The sequence below is a fragment of the Sphaeramia orbicularis genome, chromosome 4 (genome assembly GCF_902148855.1).
Source record: "Sphaeramia orbicularis chromosome 4, fSphaOr1.1, whole genome shotgun sequence".
Lineage (NCBI taxonomy): Eukaryota > Metazoa > Chordata > Actinopteri > Kurtiformes > Apogonidae > Sphaeramia > Sphaeramia orbicularis.
In genome coordinates, this window is record NC_043960.1 from 13,623,620 (window position 1) to 13,644,377 (window position 20,758).

General features: G+C 35.9%; 1 protein-coding gene across 1 annotated transcript; it reads left to right on the forward strand.

Annotated features, from left to right (window-relative positions):
* The first annotated feature begins 1,927 nt into the window (after window positions 1-1,927).
* LOC115417506 (E3 ubiquitin-protein ligase RNF14-like) lies at window positions 1,928-10,515 on the forward strand. Its single transcript, XM_030131463.1, has 7 exons — window positions 1,928-2,169; window positions 2,913-3,043; window positions 3,171-3,971; window positions 5,769-5,847; window positions 6,256-6,468; window positions 7,806-7,978; window positions 9,438-10,515. Exons 1-7 carry the CDS (start codon window positions 2,016-2,018, stop codon window positions 9,576-9,578), a joined length of 1,692 nt encoding a protein of 563 aa, XP_029987323.1. The 5' UTR covers window positions 1,928-2,015; the 3' UTR covers window positions 9,579-10,515.
* Window positions 10,516-20,758: the final 10,243 nt, after the last annotated feature.

Consider the following 20,758-nt stretch of genomic DNA (forward strand, 5'->3'; position numbering starts at 1 on the left):
GTTACGTTTATATGTATTACCCCAGACTTCTACACAGTAGCTGATATATGGCAATATAAGTGCGCAATACAGTGTTTGCATTGCCCTGTAATCTAACAAATACTTTACCTTATTTAGAATGAAAATACTTTTAGACATCTTTTTCCTCACATGTGCAATATGGGATTTCCATGTCAGACCTTCATCCAGTATTACTCCCAAAAAGCGAAGTTCAGAGACCCTTTCAGTATTAATTACATCTATAGACAGTACTACATTTTCCTCCCTTCTTTTCTTACAAAAATCATAAACTTCTACTGCATAGACTTATGGGGCAATAGCTATAAAACTACTCTACACCCTCTCTTCATATTACAAAAACGTGCAATCAGAGTCTTACATAAAGTCGGCCATTTGGATTGTACTCCTTTATTATTCTTGCAGTCAAAACTATTAAAACTCAATGATTTGGTAAATTTGTACATAGCTCAACTTCTATATAAAGCCAATAAAAATCAACTACCAGCCAACATACAAAAACTATTTGCCCATAGAGAGAGGGGCTATAACCTGAGGGGATGTGGGAATTTCAAAGTCCCAGCAGTCAGGACATCCAGGAAAAGTTTGTGTGTATCTGTGTGTGGGGTCAAGCTTTGGAATGGGTTGGGGGTGGACCTCAAGCAGTGTCCAAATATTCAAAAATTCAAGAAAATGTACAAAGAAATGTTATTTTCACAATATCTGGCTCAAGGAAGGGTATGATCCTTATTTGGATTGTCAGGTTTATCTATTGTATGGTGTGTGTGTATATAAACATGGGGGTGCAGACGTGTGTGTACAGCGGTAGACAATAAACTGGTGTGTATGTAGATGTGCATGTGACTGTACGAGTGTATGTAGAAGTGTATGTAGATAATCCCAATCTTATGTTGTATATCAAGTGATTTTGCACTAACAGTCTGAGGACTGGAATTAGGGGGTAGGACTGGATAAGCAGTGGCTTCTTCCTACTCCCTTTGAGGCACAACAGTTGTTCTTTTTTTTTCTATTATTTGATTTTTTGTGTATTGTTTATCATTATTATTATTATTATTATTATTATTATTATATTGTTTGATTTTTTTGTTTGTGTATTGTGTATTGTTTATTATTATTTTTATTTTTGTTGCATATGTTTTGTATTATGTCTGTGTCTGAAATAAACTAAGCTAAACCTAAAACCTAAACCTAAACTTTGTTTATTTACATTTAGTGATAATTTATTGGCATCAAATCATCTCTTAAGTTTAACCATATCTTCTTCAATAATATTAACTAAAGCTTTTAAGTCATATCCGAAACTGTAAAAATTGGTATCATCCGCAAATAATACAAATTTCAATAACTTTGACACTTCACAGATATCGTTAACATATATGATAAACAATTTAGGTCCCAGCACCAAACCTTGTGGAATTCCACATTCAGTCCACATGCGTTCAGATGTATTGCCCCAATAGTCCACAAACTGTTCTCTGTTATTCAAATAGAATTTCTTTAACGGTCCTAAACTACTGGTATGTCCTTTCTTCTGTTTTTTTGTTTTTTTTTTTGTTTTAATGATAGTCTTTTAATAATGTATAAATGACTCAGCAGACTAATGTCCAGCACTGTGCAGCCTTTACCTTTATTGTTTTTGCAGGATTATAATGGGTGTGTGTCTTTATCTGTAACACACGCCCTTTGCAGCCCTGTAAACACACCAAAGCTGGACTGTAGTTGTTCCTGTTCTGTTTATTGCTGCACTACTGTGAGCCTGTGGTTGCTGTTTGGATCTGACGTTTTGCATCAGTCACAGATGAGTCAACAGAGGGACGGACCTGCCACAGAGGAGGAGCACATAAACACACTTCAGTCTTTATTTACACTGACTGAGCAAAAGAAAAAACACTGTGGAAACTACAAAACCGGAGACTGAAACTGCAAGCGTTTACAAAAAATACAGAAATAAACCTTTAAGTCCTGAGCAGAGAGAGCCGGGAAGGAGTTTTCCAGGTATGAATTCAGATTCGGAGGAACAGGAAGACGAACTGTTGGCTCTGTGCAGTATCTACGATTCAGACGAGTTCATCCGGAATGAGTCGAAGGCTGCCGGAGAATTCCGAGTGTCTGTGGAGTTGAGGAAAGACTTCACAGTGACTCTGACAGAAGGTACAAGAAAATAAGATGAAACACTCATACTGTAATGTACAGTAAAGGAACTGTTAGGATAATAGATAATAATGACACAGACAAACTTTGTTTTAACCGTTATTTTCTTACTTTTTTTTTTTTTTTTTTTGCTAGTGTTTTTCCAGAGTGTTTTTGTATGCAACTGAGCTGTTGTGACCAAGTAATTTCCCCTGTGGATCAATAAAGTTTGTCTAAGTTTATTAATTTATTTATATTTAAGTGAAGCTAGTAATCCATACTGATGACAAACTAACTCAAGAATGACTAAAAATTAAATTAGCTAAAATTTCTGTTATTAATAAAACTAAATTAAGCTATCAACAAAAATTAACCAAATATTTAAAATTCACTAAAATAATTGTACTAATCTAAAAGGAAATATATGATCAAATATGCTGTATAAATAACCTAAGCAGTGACATATTAGAACTTTATGGTTAAATGAATACAGAATGGTATAAAATACTATTTTTCACATACATAATATAAGCTAACATAACATGATGTATTTTTCTTTTTGTTTTTGTGTGTATCATTATTTTATGCTTCCTTGGATTTTCATTTCTATGTTATGTTTTGCAAAGAAGTCAGTTGGTGGCAATCAGGAAGCTTGTATCATTTCTATATTCAAAATAAATCAATAAAAAATAATAATAACATAACATAAATTAACACAACACCGTATTCTGCTCATTCTATCTCCATTGTTTTTTCCTTCTCAGGTGAAACACTGACACAGTATGATCTGTCATTCCTACCGCCTCTACATCTGACCTTTGAACTCCCTGAGGACTATCCCTCCACCTCCCCGCCCTCTTTCACCCTCACCTGCTGCTGGCTAACACAAGCCCAGGTAGGCTATAAAAACCATGTGGCTCAGTTAAACACAGTGACATTTACAACGCTGCGACAGTGTGCTACATATGCTTGCACAGGCTGATTATAGATTACATCAGTCTCTGTGCTTCCTCATCTTTCAGCTTTCTGCACTGGGTACTCAGCTCATTGACCTGTACCAGAGCACAGGGGGCGCCGTGGTACTTTTCTCATGGGTGCAGTTTCTCAAAGAGGAGGCTCTCGGGTTCTTGGACATCCAAACTCGGCTGGAAATCCCTTCGATTGAACACAGTGCCCTATTCTCCAATAAGGAAAACCAAACTGCTGCACTCTCAGAACCAGAAACTAACCTGATGTCAGATTCCCCTGGTGTCCAAAATGAGGTGTCACATAAAAACAAGGACCTTACAATCAATGGGGATTATCAAAAGACTCCATGTTCAACAGAAACTGCACAAGTCTCAGGTGAAATCGATCAAATCCCAGAAAACAAAAATGACCTGGAGGCAAACAAAGCAGGATGTGTTCCCTCTGTCAACATGGATGAAACTGGTTTGGAAGGGTTCCCCAGTTCACCTCCCTCACAATCCTTGGGTCAAAGTGAAGAAGGAGCCACGTCTTTGGCAGAACAGCCCACAAACTCTGCCCAAAATAAAACCCAGAACCTCTCCACTCTTATCTTAACCCCAGCACAAGCCCTCCTGTCCCAGCTGTTGATTCATGACGCAACTCAGAAGGAGAAAGTATTTTCCACCACCGTGTTCGACTGCGGTGTGTGTTTCATGTGCTGGCTCGGTTCAGAGTGTGTGCAGATCCCCCAGTGTGGTCACGTCTTCTGCAGGTCCTGCCTCACTGAGTTCTGCAGGCTTCAGATAACAGAGGGGAATGTCCGAGACGTCACCTGTCCTCAGGCGGACTGCGACGCCACCCCGACACCTGCTCAGGTACGGGCCACATCTGGTCCTACTCAACTTCACTTGTTTTAAGGCTGTTGGATGCATAACAGAGCATCAGATACTGTTTTTAGTGGTACTCCTTATTTTATTCACATAGTTTATGGTATGTATGTTGCAAAATTTAATTATATTTTACTCTATTACTCTAATTTACAGAATGATTTTTATGGTTTTTAACATCCCTTGGTATCTGAAATATATACAGAGCTGTACTATTAAATTATAACTAGTGAATGATATAGTTAAGTCTATTTTATCTTATTTATTTCATAGTTTATATTTTTGAGAGCGATTAATGGGCTGTATTTTTAAAAATGCTCTTCCTCAGACATTAAATGCGCTAAATCTAGATAAAGTCTAAATAAAGTGCTATTACACACACACACACACACACACACACACACACACATATATATATATATATATATATATATATATATATATATATATATATATATATATATATATATATATATATATATGTATATTAGTTTTTGTTTTTTTTTTGTTTTTTTTTTTCTTTAATTGGGCTCAGCTGGCTGACAGGCAGCTGTCTGTACCGATAAGGCAGCAGCCGACACCAACTGTACTCCCAGTCATCATTGCCCATTTTTCTAACACCTTTGCTTGTGTATCCTCTTTATTTGGACATTTTACCAGGGAGTATCTCACACGACTTTTTTTTTTTTCCTACTTGTCTTGTCCAGCGTTCTAACAGTAGAATGGTAGTCTAGTTCCTTTTGGTGCTGAACAAATTTGCTTTGCTAAGGGTAACTTCCTAAAGTATATGAAGCGCCCTTTGATATTCTACTGTGTTTATTATGAGTTTTGTTGAACCACATTTCGATGCCGGACCTGACATGGGGGGTGGGGGTGGGGGGGTTGAAGAAGGGGAGAGAACAGTTTAGTTTATGTATATTTATACAATAGATTTAAAAATCTTCCAGTATAAAGAACCTGTAAAGTGAATGTATTGTGATGTGCAAACAATGTTTTGAAGTAGAACTGGTAGCTCTGAGACAATCAGTCCTTTTGAATAAAACCTATTCACTCAACAATTCTCAGAATTTCACATTTTGACCCAAGACTTTTGACTTTGGTAAGGTTTCACTCTTTTTATTCTTTAGGCATTTTACTTGTAGACCAGTGTTATCAGATCCAGTATTTAGCATTTTCACAGTTGTCAGTACTGTTCGTTTTTTGTTTTGTTTTATTGTTTTATAGTATATGATAAATCAATTTTAGAATGTATTTTGTCTCTGATGCTGCCACGTCTATTGATCTGTAACCTATAAACCTCAGAAAGGAACAGTTTTTGAGCTAATACTTGCTACTGTCATTCTCCCTATTTTTACTCACTTTGACCATATATATTATTATTAATTTCATTTAACATTCACCTTAACATCAGTATTTCAGCAGTTTTTTCTTCTGCAATTAATTTTTTATACAAAATTACTTTGGTTCCAATGTGTATTTGCTGATAATAATGTCTTGGTAATTTGTATCAGTATCAGTCCTGACAGAACCATATCAATTTAGTCCAAATTTTGGATCTACATTAGTTTATGTAACTTTTTTTTTCTAATTTCAACTCAACCTTATTATTGAACCAGATGCTCTACAAATAAAGTTTGATTGACTGTTGAAACCCTGATTGTTTACAGAAAATCTTACTGTTCTTACAATTGTTCCAGTCTCGTGTTGTTTACAGACTCTAGTAATCTGTTCTGGGGTTAAGGCAGACACATTTTCATTGGCCTCTTCCTACATTTTTCTTCATAGGTCAGGAGTCTGGTTGGTGAGGAACTGTTCAATCGCTTCGATCGACTCCTGCTCCAGTCCACTCTTGACTATATGTCTGGTGTGTTTTATTTCATTCATGTGTTCAGACCTGTTCCCCATAGAAATAACAGAGGATGTAGTAGCGTTAAAGGGAATGCATTTTTATTTTATTGTTTACATGTTTTAGTACATATTTATAGTAATAATAATATTTTTTTAATTCAAAACATATGCCACTTTATTTGATTAAATATACCAAAAGCATAGTTATTTTATATATTTCTATTTTTAGCTTATTTTACCTTGACTTCTATGGAAGCCTGTATGATTTTTTATTTTGTGAAATTCAATTTCTGTTTTATTGAGACTTTAAATATTGCTGTGTGTGGTACATGAAATGGCAAAACAGACATTATGTTTCTGATTCTGATATTTGCTGGATATTTCCATTGCTGATGCTTATGTCTCTGCTCCGTCCTCCTCTCAGATGTGAGTTACTGTCCACGGCGTTCCTGTGGTTCAGTTGTCATTGTGGAGAAGAGCGGCAGCATGGCGATGTGTTCGGTGTGCAGCTACGCCTTCTGCGTTCTCTGCAAAAAGACCTACCATGGAACAGAAGACTGTCAGAAAATGAAGCCCCCAAGACAGAAGACAAACAAAGATGATGAACAAGGTTTTGCAGACTTTCCACAAACAAAAGGTACATGGTTTTTTATTTGTCTATAGCAGGGGTCTCAAACTCATTTTCTTTCAGGGGCCACATTCAGCCCAACTTGATCTCCAGTGGGCCCGACCAGTAAAATAATAGCGTAATAACCTATAAATAATGACAACTCCAAATTTTCGTCTTTCATTCATTCATTCATTTTCTGAACCCGCTTTATCCTCACTGGGGTCACGGGGGTTGCTTGGAGCCTATCCCAGCTACACAGGGGCGAAGGCGGGGTACACTCTGGACAAGTTGCCAGTTCATCGCAGGGCAATTTTCGTCTTTGTTTTAGTGCAAAAAACCCCCCATTAAATAATGAAAATACTTACTTTTATAAACTATCCAAACAAAAAAGATGTGAATAACCTGAAAAAACTGAAATTTCTTAAGAAAAATAAGTGCAATTTTAACAATATTATGCCTCAACTTACCATTTATACATGTGCATTATGGACTGGATCTACAAAGACACCAAACACTTAGCAACAGACAGAAAATAGTTACAATTGTGCTTAATTTTATTCAGTGATTTCAGGTTGTTCATATTTGTTCAGGTTATTCACATTTCATTGTTACAGGATATTTTCTTAATGTAAATATTTTCATAATTTAATGTTATTTTTTGCACTAAAACAAAGACAAAAATTTGAAGTTGTCACTATTTATAGGCATAGTGTAATATTTTTTTCACATCACACCAAGAAGAAAATATGAAGTCATTATTTTTTGTCGGTTATTATGCTATTATTTTACTGTAGATCATATTGGTCTGTATGTGGAACCTGAACTAAAATGAGTTCGACAGCCTTGACTGTGGAATTTTTGCACTTTGCAAATTCATCCCACGGGCAGATTGGAACCATTGGCGGGCCGCATGTTTGAGACCCCTGGTCTATAGTTCATAAACTCTATAAACTATAGGGGTTATTTAAAGTATTGATATTCATAACTATCAGCAGGGTGAAGGCTGTTTCAGTCACTGAATACAGTTCGCTCACTGTTCACACATAATAATAATAATAATGGATTAGATTTCTATAGCGCTTTTCAAGGCACCCAAAGCACTTTACATTATTGATCCATTATTCATTCACTCTCACATTCTCACTCTGGTGGTGGTAAACTACATTTGTAGCTACAGCTGCCCTGAGGCAGGCTGAGGGAAGTGTGCCAAACTGCGCCAAATGGCCCCTCCAACCACCACAGAACATTCATATGCATTTATACACCAGTGTGAGTGACACTAGAGGCAAGGTGGGGGAAGTGCCTTGGTTTTGTGGACAGTGATGTGTCAGTGTGAACATTAATCACTGCTGTGTGTATCTCAGAGGGAATGAATGCTCTGTGGGATGACTACTCCAGCGGCAGTAAGGACAGACGGCGCCTCCTGGAGAGCAGGTACGGCCGCTGTAACCTGGTGGTTACCATGGAGAGCCGCCTCAGTCAGGAATGGATTGCCGTCACCTGCAAGAACTGTCCTTACTGTTTCTCCAGGATAGAGGTATTTTCTATTTATTTGCATTCATCTGATCATATGTGCAGCACCTCATGAGTACAAACAATTATTATACAGACAAAATGACAAGTTTACTGTGAAACAACAGAAAAAAACAAAGCAGAGACAGGTCCTGACAAGTACACACTGAGTGGCCACAGTTCAGTCATAAAGAAACGACAACATATGAACAGAGGAAAGAGGAAGACAATTGCACTAAATTGCCATAAATTTAATAATATCAGAGTGGAAATCTGGTACTTTAACTAGTGTTAATCCCAAAGATCACACAGCTACATGACAATGAACAATATACATTCAATAGTGGAATTTAAATACTTCACTTTATTGTTTTCTGTAACATCCACTTCCACTCCACCACATCTCAGACTGTACTTTTACTTTTTACTCGACTACATTCAGTTACATTCTGGTAGGTTTAGTTACTTTTCAGATTGAGACTTTCCCTCCAGTTCCTGTCCACAATAATTTCGCCAAATGAGTTGATTTTTAAAGTTGTACACAAAAAGATGAAGTACTCCTTTACGGCTTTAGGTTAAAATTCTCCTTTTTCTTAAGCTAAATAAACTCTTAAAAAGTGACTTTTAACTGGGAAATGCCATCACAAAGCTAAAAACAGTATAGCTTTTCTGACTTTTTTGATCTACATAGTTTTCATAGAACACCAATACTACTGATGAAGGCAAGGCAAGTTTATTTCTATTGCACTATTCATACACAGGGTAACTCAAAGTGCTTTACAAAGGCATAAAAAAAAATCAGGACAAAAGCCAAAGCTAGACATTTAAATTACATTAAAATCAAAAAAAGGGAAAAAAAAAAAAAAAAAAAAAGACATTAAAATCATCAGAGATAAAATGTGATTTTAAAATGCATTCAGAGAATAAAAGAAATACATTAATTATGTTAAAATTATGCATTAAAATTAACATTAAAATAAGAATAGAGTAAAGTAAGACATAAAAAAAGTGCATTTAAAAGACAAGATTGAAAAGAGTTTACTCATAAGCACATGAAAAGAGGAAGGTTTTTAACCTGGATTTAAAAATGTTCACATTTAGGGTTGATCTGCTGAATGATGATCTCATAGAATGTGATGTATTCCTGCTGTGAAACTACCAAGGCAAATAGAGTAGTTTATGCACATGAGTAAAATGTAACACACACATTAATACAGCAGTAAATTGAATTAAAAAAGAGACTATATTGTGTTTGTGTTTTCCCCTCTCTTCTAACTTCATTATTGAACTGTATCGTCCTTGACACAATAGACAACTGTTTATCACACATTTTTTCCAACATATTGTACTTCAGTGAGGAAAACATAAATAAATTGTGCTAGAAATGAGAAAGTATTAAGGTTTAGTGTAAACTACTGTTGTTTTCTGACAGAAATATGCCCCACTAGCTCATTTATAGCACATGTTTCTGTTTTGTGTTGCAGAAAAATGGTGGATGCAACCGAATGACATGCTCTCGGTGTAGCCGGCAATTCTGCTGGGCCTGTCTCACCAAACTAACCTATGAGAATAATCATCAACACTTCAGTCATGACAGTCCCTGCACTATATGGGCATGGAGCTAGAAAAATTTTGGTATAATGTTTTATTTTGCCTGTTGTGTTGTATTCCAAACAGTTCAAATATATCATCAACGCTAATTTCATCAGAAGTTTACAAACTTGAGAAGTGCCTGAAAGTTCGGTGTGTGGTATTTAGTGACATCTAGTGGTGAAGCTGCAGAATGCAATCAACTGAACACCCCCTCCATCCTCACCTTCAGTGGCTGCAAACATCCAGGGTTCATCTGAAACCCCAAACTATGTATGATATCACACAGCATCATTACTAACATTTTACATACTTTCATATTAAAAAAATAAAGAAGAAAACAGTAGAATGTATATCTCCAGCTCCTCAGGGTGGAATAAATGTCACTTCCTGAAAGCTTCCTTACCGGTTCAGAACACGTAACCACGGTAACCATCAAATCTTACTTCTACTATGATGTGTGCAATACTACAGACTGTATTAAGAATTTCTATTTATTTGTATATTATACATGTGGACATGCATGACACCTAAATTGACCCTCTGCATTTAACCTATTACAAGCTTAACATGATAGATAGATAGATAGATAGATAGATAGATAGATAGATAGATAGATAGATAGATAGATAGATAGATAGATAGATAGATAGATAGATAGATAGATATTATATTCCATTATTGCACTTAGATCCCCCTAAACCCTCATAAATCTCACACATTGAACCTTTTATTTGTGTGTTTTTTATTTTTTTATTTTAGATTTACTCTCTGGAAGCGTCTTTTATTTGAACCTCTGCTGTGCTCTTTTAGTCATGCAACAAAACACACCCTCTGTCTTAATGGGAATGGCCAGTAGAGGGTGATATATGACTAAACTCAGAGTTTTAGAGCGATATCTTTACAAGATTTTTTTTAAAATTTTAAGATAAGTGTGGGGTTTTTTTGTTTTGTTTTTTTTTTTAATAAAAAATACTTTTGGCCTGCACTATTAAATTTTTATGCTGCAGAAAGCTTTCAATGACAAGTGCACTGTAAAATTATTATATTTACAATAAACTAAGAAAATTACTTTGCAGTGTTTGCAGTGTTTTTATCCTTTGCATCAGTTTTTGACTTTTATTTATCAGGATAAGTTAATTAATTTGTGTAACCTTTGTCACAAACAGCAAACCCTGTTACCTCGTCTGCACTTTAACATGTTATGAGTCCATATTTAGCCCCTATTTTGCTCAACTATGTCTTATAAACACATTTTCATTCTTTTCAGAGGGGAGCTGTTAGGTGTTTTGCGTTCGCTTTCCAACTGGTGTTTTGTTTTTGAATGGCCCCTCTTCCTTCCTTCACTGTACTGTCATAACAGTGGAACAAAGACCACAGTTGCATGTCCCCAGGCTGCCTGAAATCAGACTGGAAACCTACAGCTGCCTCTTATATGAAGCCAAGAAATACTGGCTCTCTGTCTTGTTCTCTATCTGTGTCTCTCCCTGGAAAAATTGAGTTTCCCCACAAGGGTCATCATTTCCTCATAAATGCCTAAACAACTGTTTGCCTTACTAAGCTGAAGCCCTCTATCAGGGCTCGGAGGACTAGTGTTAGTAGCTGTCAAACCTAATGTAAAACACAAAATAATAATTAAATAATGCATCGATATCAGGTCATTTTAAAATCTTTAAAATAAAAAGGGCTGTTTACTGTGTTTATGTTATTACAAAGCAGGATAAGAACACAAAGCAGAGTTGTCTCAAATGTGGATGCAGCGCTGTTGGCTTTCCTCGACTGTTTCTCCTGCCTTTTGGTGCCTCATTCCAGATGTTTGGATGTGGATCTACCTCCGTTCTTGGCTTCCTCTCTACCAGTGTACATGTCTTTGCCTTTTCATTCACCTTTTGTTTGTTTTTCTCTCTTTTCTGTGTGAATGTTGTATATGCAGACGTATTCGCAGCCATTAGATTAGATTAGATTAGATTAGATTAGATTAGATTAGATTAGATTAGGTTAGATTCGATTTGATTTGATTCGATTCGATTCTTCCCTTGGAACACTGAGGTTCCAAAAGTAGCATAACACAGAATACACACAAGAAATACCACAAGAAAAAAGCAATACAATAACTATATAAAAAATTTAAAAAAAAAAACAGTAGTGAAAAATTGTGGTAGTTATGATAAAATAAGGTTAGTTACCAATAAAACAAGTTATATTAATGTATTATTATTATATTTAAACTGCATTATCTACTTTAATTCAGCCACACTACATTAGTGCATCAGTGAACTGTTTCATAGATATATAAATATATTTTATATTACTGGTGACACATGTACTGCACCATCTTTGTGGTATAGTGGCGTAATTTTGACCTGTAAATAATATGCAGTTCACATACTATGGTGCTACACATAGTAAAGAAAACTTACATATTGCTTTAGTTTAATAATTATTAGGACGGTGTGGAGTTTCAGTCATCACACAGTGTTTGTTTTGCCCATTCAGGTGTTGCAGCTCTTGTTCACATTCAGATATAGTAGGTCACAGTAAAGCACCTTAACACTGGAAAAAACACTGGAAAAATTGCAGTTGCACATTGGAAAGTACTTGGAGAAACAAGTGGTAAAGTAGTAGTAGTAATAATAATAATAATTAAAGCCACAAGCGGCATCTAAAGGCCCTCGCCAAGGGCACGTCCAGTAGAAGTATGGCCATCGTTCAGCAGGTGGCGCTCTAGCACCAAATTTCAATGTCTTCTGATGAATGGCTGTAGGCCTGGGAGATTGACAATTGACTCAAATTTGAGACAAATCAGTGTTCGTATGTCCGAACTGAACAAATTTTTGTATAAATAAATCTGTAGGGGGCGTTATGGAGCCAAAATTCAATTTGTTCCATTGAATGGGTGTAGGCCTGCGAGATGTACCACTGAGTCAAATTTGAGCCAAATTGGTATTTGTATGTCTGAAGTAAAGTAATTTTCGTAAAGGTAAAATTGTAGGGGGCGCTATAGCGCCAAATTACAATTTTTTCTGATATATGGGTGTAGGCCTGAGAGATCGACATCTGAGTCAAATTTGAGCCAAATTGGTGTTCGTATGTCCAAACTGAAGCAATGTTACTAAAAAACTTTTTTTAAAAACTTGTAGGGGGCGCTGTATTGCGAAATTTCAGTTTCTTTTGACAAATAGGTGTAGGCCTGGGAGACAGATGTCTGAGTCAAATGTGAGCCAAATTGGTGTTCGTATCTCTGAACTGATGTCATTTTTTTAAATGTACACTTGTAGGAGGCGCTATAGTGCGAAATTTCAATTTTTTTAATAAAATGGGTGTAGGCCTTGGAGATGGACGTCTGAGTCAAATTTGAGCCAAATCGGTGTTTGTATGTCTGAGCTGAAGCAATTTTTGTAATGGTAAATTCGCGAAGAAACTTTGCAAAGTTTGCGACGTCGTCACACAAAAACGGTGACACCAATCCAAAAAATAACTTTTGATGCCCCACTTCTCTAGATACTGATTCTGATGAATGGGCGTAGGCCTGGAAGATTGACAATTGATTCAAATTTGAGACAAATCAGTGTTCGTATGTCCAAACTAGAGAAATTGTTGAATAAGTAAATCTGTAGGGGGCGCTATGCAGCTAAAATTAAATTTCTTCCATTGAATGGTTGTAGGCCTGCGAGATGTACCACTGAGTCAAATTTGAGCCAAATCGGTGTTCATATGTCTGAATTAATGCAATTTTCGTGAAGGTAAATTTGTAGGGGGCGCTACTGAGCGACATGGCAACTTCTTCTGATAAATGGGTTTAGGCCTGGGAGATTGACAACTGATTCAAATTTGAGCCAAATTGGTGTTCGTATATCTGAAGTGAAGTAATTTTCGTAAAGGTAAATTTGTAGGGGGCGCTATGGCACCAAATTTAAAATTTTTCTGATAAATGGGTGTAGGCCTGGGAGATAGACATCTGAGTCAAATCTGAGCCAAATCGGTGTTCGTATGTCCGAACTGAAGCAATTTTAATAAAAAAATATAAAAAATTTTTGTAGGGGGCGCTGTAGTGCAAAATTTCAGTTTCTTTTGACAAATAGGTGTAGGCCTGGGAGACAGATGTCTGAGTCAAATTTCAGCCAAATCAGTGTTCGTATGTCCGAACTGATGTCATTTTTGTAAATGTACATTTGTAGGGGGCGCTATAGTGTGAAATTTCAATTTCTTTTAATAAATGGGTGTAGGCCTGGGAGATGGACGTCTGAGTCAAATTTCAGCCAAATCGGTGTTTGTATGTCTGAGCTGAAGCAATTTTTGTGATGGTAAATTTTTGAAAAAACTTCGCAAAGTTTGCAACCTTGTTGCACAAAAACGGTGACACCGATTCAAAAAATTCAGCTAACTTTTGATGCCCCACTTGTCTAGATACTGCACACCGATTTTGAGCTCATTTGGCCAAACAGCTTAGTAGGAGATAGTTAAAATACAACGTCAGCGAAAACGCTGACTCAGCATTTTGGAAATTTCAATCCAATATGGCCGACTAAGGGTGGGTTTAGGGGTGTGGCCATAATAATATTTTTTGTTTGTCTCCTCATGCTGAATCTGTGTACCGATTTTCGTGGCTCTATGACAAACTTTATGTTGGACATGCTCCCATTGGCGCAATGCATTTTCACTTTTCAAGGGGGTGCTGCAGCAACATTTCTTTACCGACATCTACGAAACCTATATGTAAATTCAATTTCTCGCACTCCTGAATTTTCGGCAAAATTTGGTGAGTTTTCATAAATGTTCAGGGGGTCAAAATTGAGCTCAAAGAGCAGGAGAAGAAAAATAAATAAAATAAATAAATAAATAAAGAAAGAAAGAAAGAAAAATAATAAGAATCTGAGCAAGAACAATATAGCCGTTTCTATGGCAACCACGTATTTGGCCTTATGTCAAAGCTCTCGAGGTCCCCCACATGTCTGTGGGGTCAGATGTCACGTGTCGTGCACTTACACCCACATGACTGACCGCGACTGGGCGTGTCCCATTGACTCCCATTCATTCTGAGCAGGTGTAAACATGCGATTTGTGCACATGTCATGTACATCGTCGGAAAGGTCTCAGTGCTGTGAATGTGAATATGTGTGAGAGTGGCGACAGTGGCGAAAGGCGACCGCGTCACTGGCGATTTCGTCCCCATGCGCCCACTGCAGTCTCAATAGGCCCTGTGCCGGCTTTACTCGGCTCGGGCCTAATAACAACAACAATACTACTACTACTACTACTACTACTAATAATAATAATAATAATAATAATAATGATAATAATAAGTATCTTAAATGTTATAATATATTATTGTAGTCCCTTGCCCATGTTTCTGATTACAGATTTTGGATTTCAGACTCTGCAAATATTACTTTTGATCTATATCCTGAGTCATGCATCTTGAGTCCAGTTCTCAAAACCCTTGACAGCCTTTTTATATCACATGTCTGTTACAGTGGTCTTCAGGAAATTACCAATCACTGGCTTTGACTACAAATCCCACATGTTTCTAACTGGCTTGGAAAAAACTGCTTTTATAGTTTTTGTGCTTCTACTAAATGAAACTTTTTACAGAGCAATTTAAACTCTTTGATCCCATTGATCACAATCATTCATCTTCTGTCTGCAAGTGCTTCACATGATTGGTGTTTCTCCTTTATCTTTTTACATGTTTTATGTACTTTTAATTTATTTTAGTCTGTATCTCTTACTTGTGTTTTAAGTCATCATCACTCAGTCATTGGAAGTGAGGATCAACCTTGAAAGATTTTTGAGTTTCAATAAAGTATACTATTATTAGTAGTAATTGCAGTAGTATGCCTTTGTTATTCTAAATAGCCATAGTGTGCTTTAAATGTCTGTGTTTCTGTTGAGAATGTGAAGGCTTTGTTTTATTTGGTTTCTTTCATATTTTTTTTCTTTGAGGAGCCTAGATTCTACTGCTGCTTCAGGCGCATTTGTGATCTGTGATAGTGAGCTATTTAAATGTAACTGGGATAAGTAGGATTAGAAGAATAGCTTATTAATGGCCAAACTTTGCATTTACATGAACCAGCGCTCCCTACTCATATTGCATCAAAGAGTAATGGTGTTCAGTGCTTTGCAGGGATTTAAAATCTTGTCAGCATATTATAAGCTGCTACACCACCATAAAACCCTCCTATTATTTTATACAAAACTGCACTTCAAGAGAAAACAATACAGAAAGTACAACTTGAAGCTAACACACCATATTTCTGGCAGTGTGTTTGTAAGATATCCTGCTGACAGCCAAACAAACTACCAGGGGCAAAAAAACTGCCTTCTTGGCAGAAGTAATAACAGGAATAATGAGTAAAGCTTCATTATCAGTGCAGTGGAAAGTAGGCTATGGAGAGCATCTTCCTCCTGTGAGCCAATAACAGCATCCACTAACAGAATGGATATTCTCCCTGCAGCGGTAAGAGCTGAGAAGACCAAGAAAAGACTTTGACTGTAATAATCATCAACTCAGCCTGGTTATTAATATCATCTGAACGTTTATTCATCTGCCAGAAAACACACACACAACCTCAGAATATATCAGTATCGTCATCCAGACATCCATTCAGTAAGTCAGTGGTTTGTTGGCAACATAGTCCAGAGGCACTGAAAGTGTGCTGAGGTCATCACAGAGTGTACAGGAGTATATATTTATCTATATGTGTTTGTGTGTGTCAGTGGGGCCGATGCTAGGAGGTTTGAAGCCCCTGATAGCAGATGGAGGTGGAGGGATCCTGAATTGTGTCAGTGTTCATGACTGACTCTGTCTGCAGACCGAAGCCTTGTTTACACTAATACGGACATTTTCCCTTTCCATTCAAAAAGAAAAATACGTCAAAAAAATAACTACAAATAGAGAAGATACAGAAGTGTATGATGAAAAAGACACAATAAATAATATGAAAAAGATCAAGAGACAAATACTCTGGCCACATGAAGACATGAAGTGATTTAATTCCCCTGTAGCAAATAGAAGTCAATGATTTATTCATTTATATATATTTAACGTCTGTCTCTTCACTTTTAATTCTAACACTTGGCCCAATGTGCTATGGATAAAACAAAATGGTATTCAAATGTGTGCGTGGATGATGAAGTGGCATTGCTATTGAGAACAATAGACAGATATTTTTTTAAATCTACATTTTGCTTTTGTGTGAAGTTAAATGCTGATTTGTGTATGAATGCAGTATTGTCAGATATACAGTAACTATCCTATGTGTACAGTGTTGTTGACCACCGTACAAAGTATAATAAATAAAGCCAAATGCACAGTCATTAGTTCTTTTCAACACTTATGTCAGTCATCTATTTTGGCAGTGTCACTTTAATTCATTTTTGGACATAATCAGGACTTTCATTGAGTTTATGTATATTAGTGTGGATGTATGGCTGTGATTTCCATTTTGTGTAACTTCTGCTGCTCCTGCTGTCTTGGCCAGGACACTCTTGAAAAAGAGATTTTTAATTTCATTGAGTTTTTTTTTTTCCTGGTTAAATAAAGGTTATAATAAAAAATAAATAAATAAATAAAAATAATAATAATAAAATAAACCACTGTCTCTTTTCATGTGGCATCTTTTCCACCACATTTTGCTTGCTGTGATCTTAACATTAATTAAAACCTCATAAAAAATGAACAAATTAGGTGTTTATATCACAATAGTTACAGACCAGGACTACATTTGCTCAGTGTATATCTCAGTTAATGATAATTTCCTTCAAGATGCAGTAGTTTTAAGCCTTTGATAAAATATGTTTCCCATGCTGTGATGTTATGTGGCTGAGAGGCCATGAAGAAGAGGATGTTCATTATGTAAAATATCCGTATTCGTGTCGACAAGGTGAGATAGGTAGGCTTTACGTGAGGTAAGCATCACCACATTAGACACCCAGTGTTCAGGCAAATGCAGAAATCCAGACAGTTGAGAAACCAAGGCCATACTTACTTAGCCTAAAACATCTACAGTTGCGGAAAATATTATTAGACCATCAAAAGTCATCAAAAACAATGGTTATGCAATCAAGTACTAACTCCTGTGTGTATCATGTGACTAAAACAGACAGAAAGAAAACATAGAATGTCTAAAAGCACTGTTTTTGGCAGTACAATGTCATAGCAATTGATGTAAAAACTGAAGTGATTTTGGTTATTATCAAGAAAAGCATGGAAAATGGTTAGATATCAGCTCTTATACTGCAAAAATCAAAATCTTACCAAGTGGATTTTTCCTCATTTCTAGTCAAAATATCTCATCACACTTAAAATAAGACAAAATCACCTAAAGAGTAACTTACAAGTGAGATATAAGAACTTATTTTTAGACAATAGATCTTGAAAATCTTATTTCAAGAAATCTTACCAAGATAATTTTCACTTGCTCCATTGGCAGATATATATATATTTTTTTTTTGCTTAATTCAAGATTTTTTTTGCTTAATTCAAGCAAAAAAATCTGCCAATGGAGCAAGCGAAAATTATCTTGGTAATATTTCTTGAAATAAGATTTTCAAGATCTATTGTCTAAAAATAAGTTCTTATATCTCACTTGTAAGTTACTCTTTAGGGTGATTTTGTCTTATTTTAATTGTGATGAGATATTCTGACTAGAAATGAGAAAAATACACTTGGTAAGATTTTGATTTTTGCAGTGTAAATTAAACTCTCATGAGCTATTTTTGTTGTTATCATTATATTTGTCCAAAAACAACAAAACAAGGGTGATCTAATAATTTTTTCCATGACTGTCGCTTGGTTCTCTATATGTAAAGAATATCTCACTGTTTTTACTGCTTGACCACACTTTGTGCTCACCTATATCATGGTCCGATCGTTCCAACAGTGCAACACATGGATAAACACACAGAATTACATTACAACTTCAGATTCTTACCTTGTAAACATTAGGATAAAACATACTGAGAGGCAAATAATGACAATAATAGCAAAGTCTCCACTTAAAGTAAACATGTGGTAGCATAAATGTCATTATAAACACTAAGGTCTTTTTATATTAAGTGCAAAATAATGATTCGTTCCAATGCCCTTTTTAGAATTAGCAAACATTCTCAACCGTTGAATTACTGTACGCTTTAAAAAAACATTCTCAGCATCCTCACTGTCATTTTCAGTTTTCTCTCTATAGTAGCAACATTTTGACAGTTATTAAATTTGACATGCACAAAATAAACCGGATACATTTTATACAGTGCAATATAACACTTCTCTGTAACTTACACTGAAGCAAACTCAACTGGTGCTGCAACACATCAGCACGGGTCAACAGAGAAACCGATAATTATCTGTATATTTACCAACCATTACAGGCTCTAACAAGCGAACACAATTAGAAGAAACAAACAGAAACAGCACCCCAGGTTTCCTAATATTTCAGTATATTATTAACAGACAAAGGAACTTCATAAAAAGCTTTGTTTATGAGCATTAATGAGACAAAGTAGATCTCAGTGAACACAGAGCCAATAGGAGTTTTATATCAGTAAATTATTTATCTTGGTAATAACTGTATGAGATAATGTCTTTCCTGCAGTTTATTGATTTTGTCAGATTTCAGCTGCTTAAAACACTGATCTAACAAACGGAGACACTTGGATGCACTAATATCCATCTAAAAATAGACTGCTACTAAAAGAGCAGTTTACCAATGATTTGGCTTGTTTTAGTCCATTAACTACAAATTGTGTGGACTATATTATTGCAGACAATTACATCTCTTTCCATTTAGAGCCTTCTGGTTAATTCCCCATTTCCTTTTCCTCTTTTCTACTTATAGATACCAGTTTCCAAATGAGGGCAGTTGTAATTGAAACAATACAAATGCTATCACTCTGTTTTTCACTTGTTAATGTTGGCATTTCCTGCTACAGTGTTTCTTGTGAAGCCTCAGTTAAGGAAGAAAGATACTTTGGTTAAAACTGCAGTCATTAAAAATTCATGTAAATTTAATTGTATGCAAGTTTTCTAGTGGTCTGTGCTGCCCTGACTCATATTCTGTACCCATATGCAAATGTAATAATGTAACACATACATTTCAATTCATGAAATACATGTATATAATATATGAAGCCTATTTTTTTATTGACATAAATGCAAGGTTTTCCTGAGGTTTTCAGGGGGGTCTTAGGTGTGATGTAGGGTCTAATGTTTGTCTTGATTTGTGAAAGACTTCGGTGTACAGGAGGTGGTTTTGTGGCAAGAACATGCTTTAATAAAAATATATATCACATCATTTTGACTGGCTGTTTTTACTTCTTTATGTACAAAAGTTTAGAAAAGCTAGAGCTGAAAAAGAAAAAGCTGCCCAAAATGACAAGAAAATGGGCAAAAAATCTTAAAGGGGCTATGTGTAACACTTCTTTTTTTTTTTTTTTAATATAAAAAAATGACCTGAAGTTATCATTACAGTATTGAGAATAAAAAAACTCTGGAGTTACACTGAAGATGCTAGTGTACTGGCTTATAGAAATATGAACTGAATTTATTTACACCAATGGGCTGGGGGAATTATGTGACCACTAGAGGGAGTAGTGAGTCACTGTGCCAGTCACCCATGGGGGGAAAACTTGTAGTCCTAAGTGTAAAAATCAATACTCCATATAACCACTTTAAAAAAACATTTGCTAAATAATTCAACTGTGGACCCCCTGTATGTATAAGATCTAGACAAGTCATTTTAGATTTGGTAGTTTTGATGAGATGGTATTCAATATGGCGTAGGTGCTGCTCCTTAAAGGGGTCATATTTTACTAAATCAATTTTTATTAGTCTTTGGTACATTTATTTGTGTATTTGGACCCTAACAGTTCATAAAGTTTAAATTTGAACCCTCCAGGTGCTGCAAAGCTATCTTAACTCCAGCAAAAATTGAGTGGATTTCTACAACCCATTTCAATTCCTGCTTAATTTGTTATGTTTTTATAGTTACATCATAACATTTGCACAAATAATATCAAGACTTCCAACAAACATTTCTCCAAATACCCCATAATTGTTTATCAGTAGGAGCAGTTGGAATAAAAATTCGAGCCAATTACCTAAAATGTTCAGTTGTTGGTTGTATTAACGAACACAAGTGGCTGAACAGGACAGAGCAGCACGGCCAATAACCTGGAGGGGGTGGGGCTCATTTGCATTTAAAGGGCCAGCGCTCAAAAT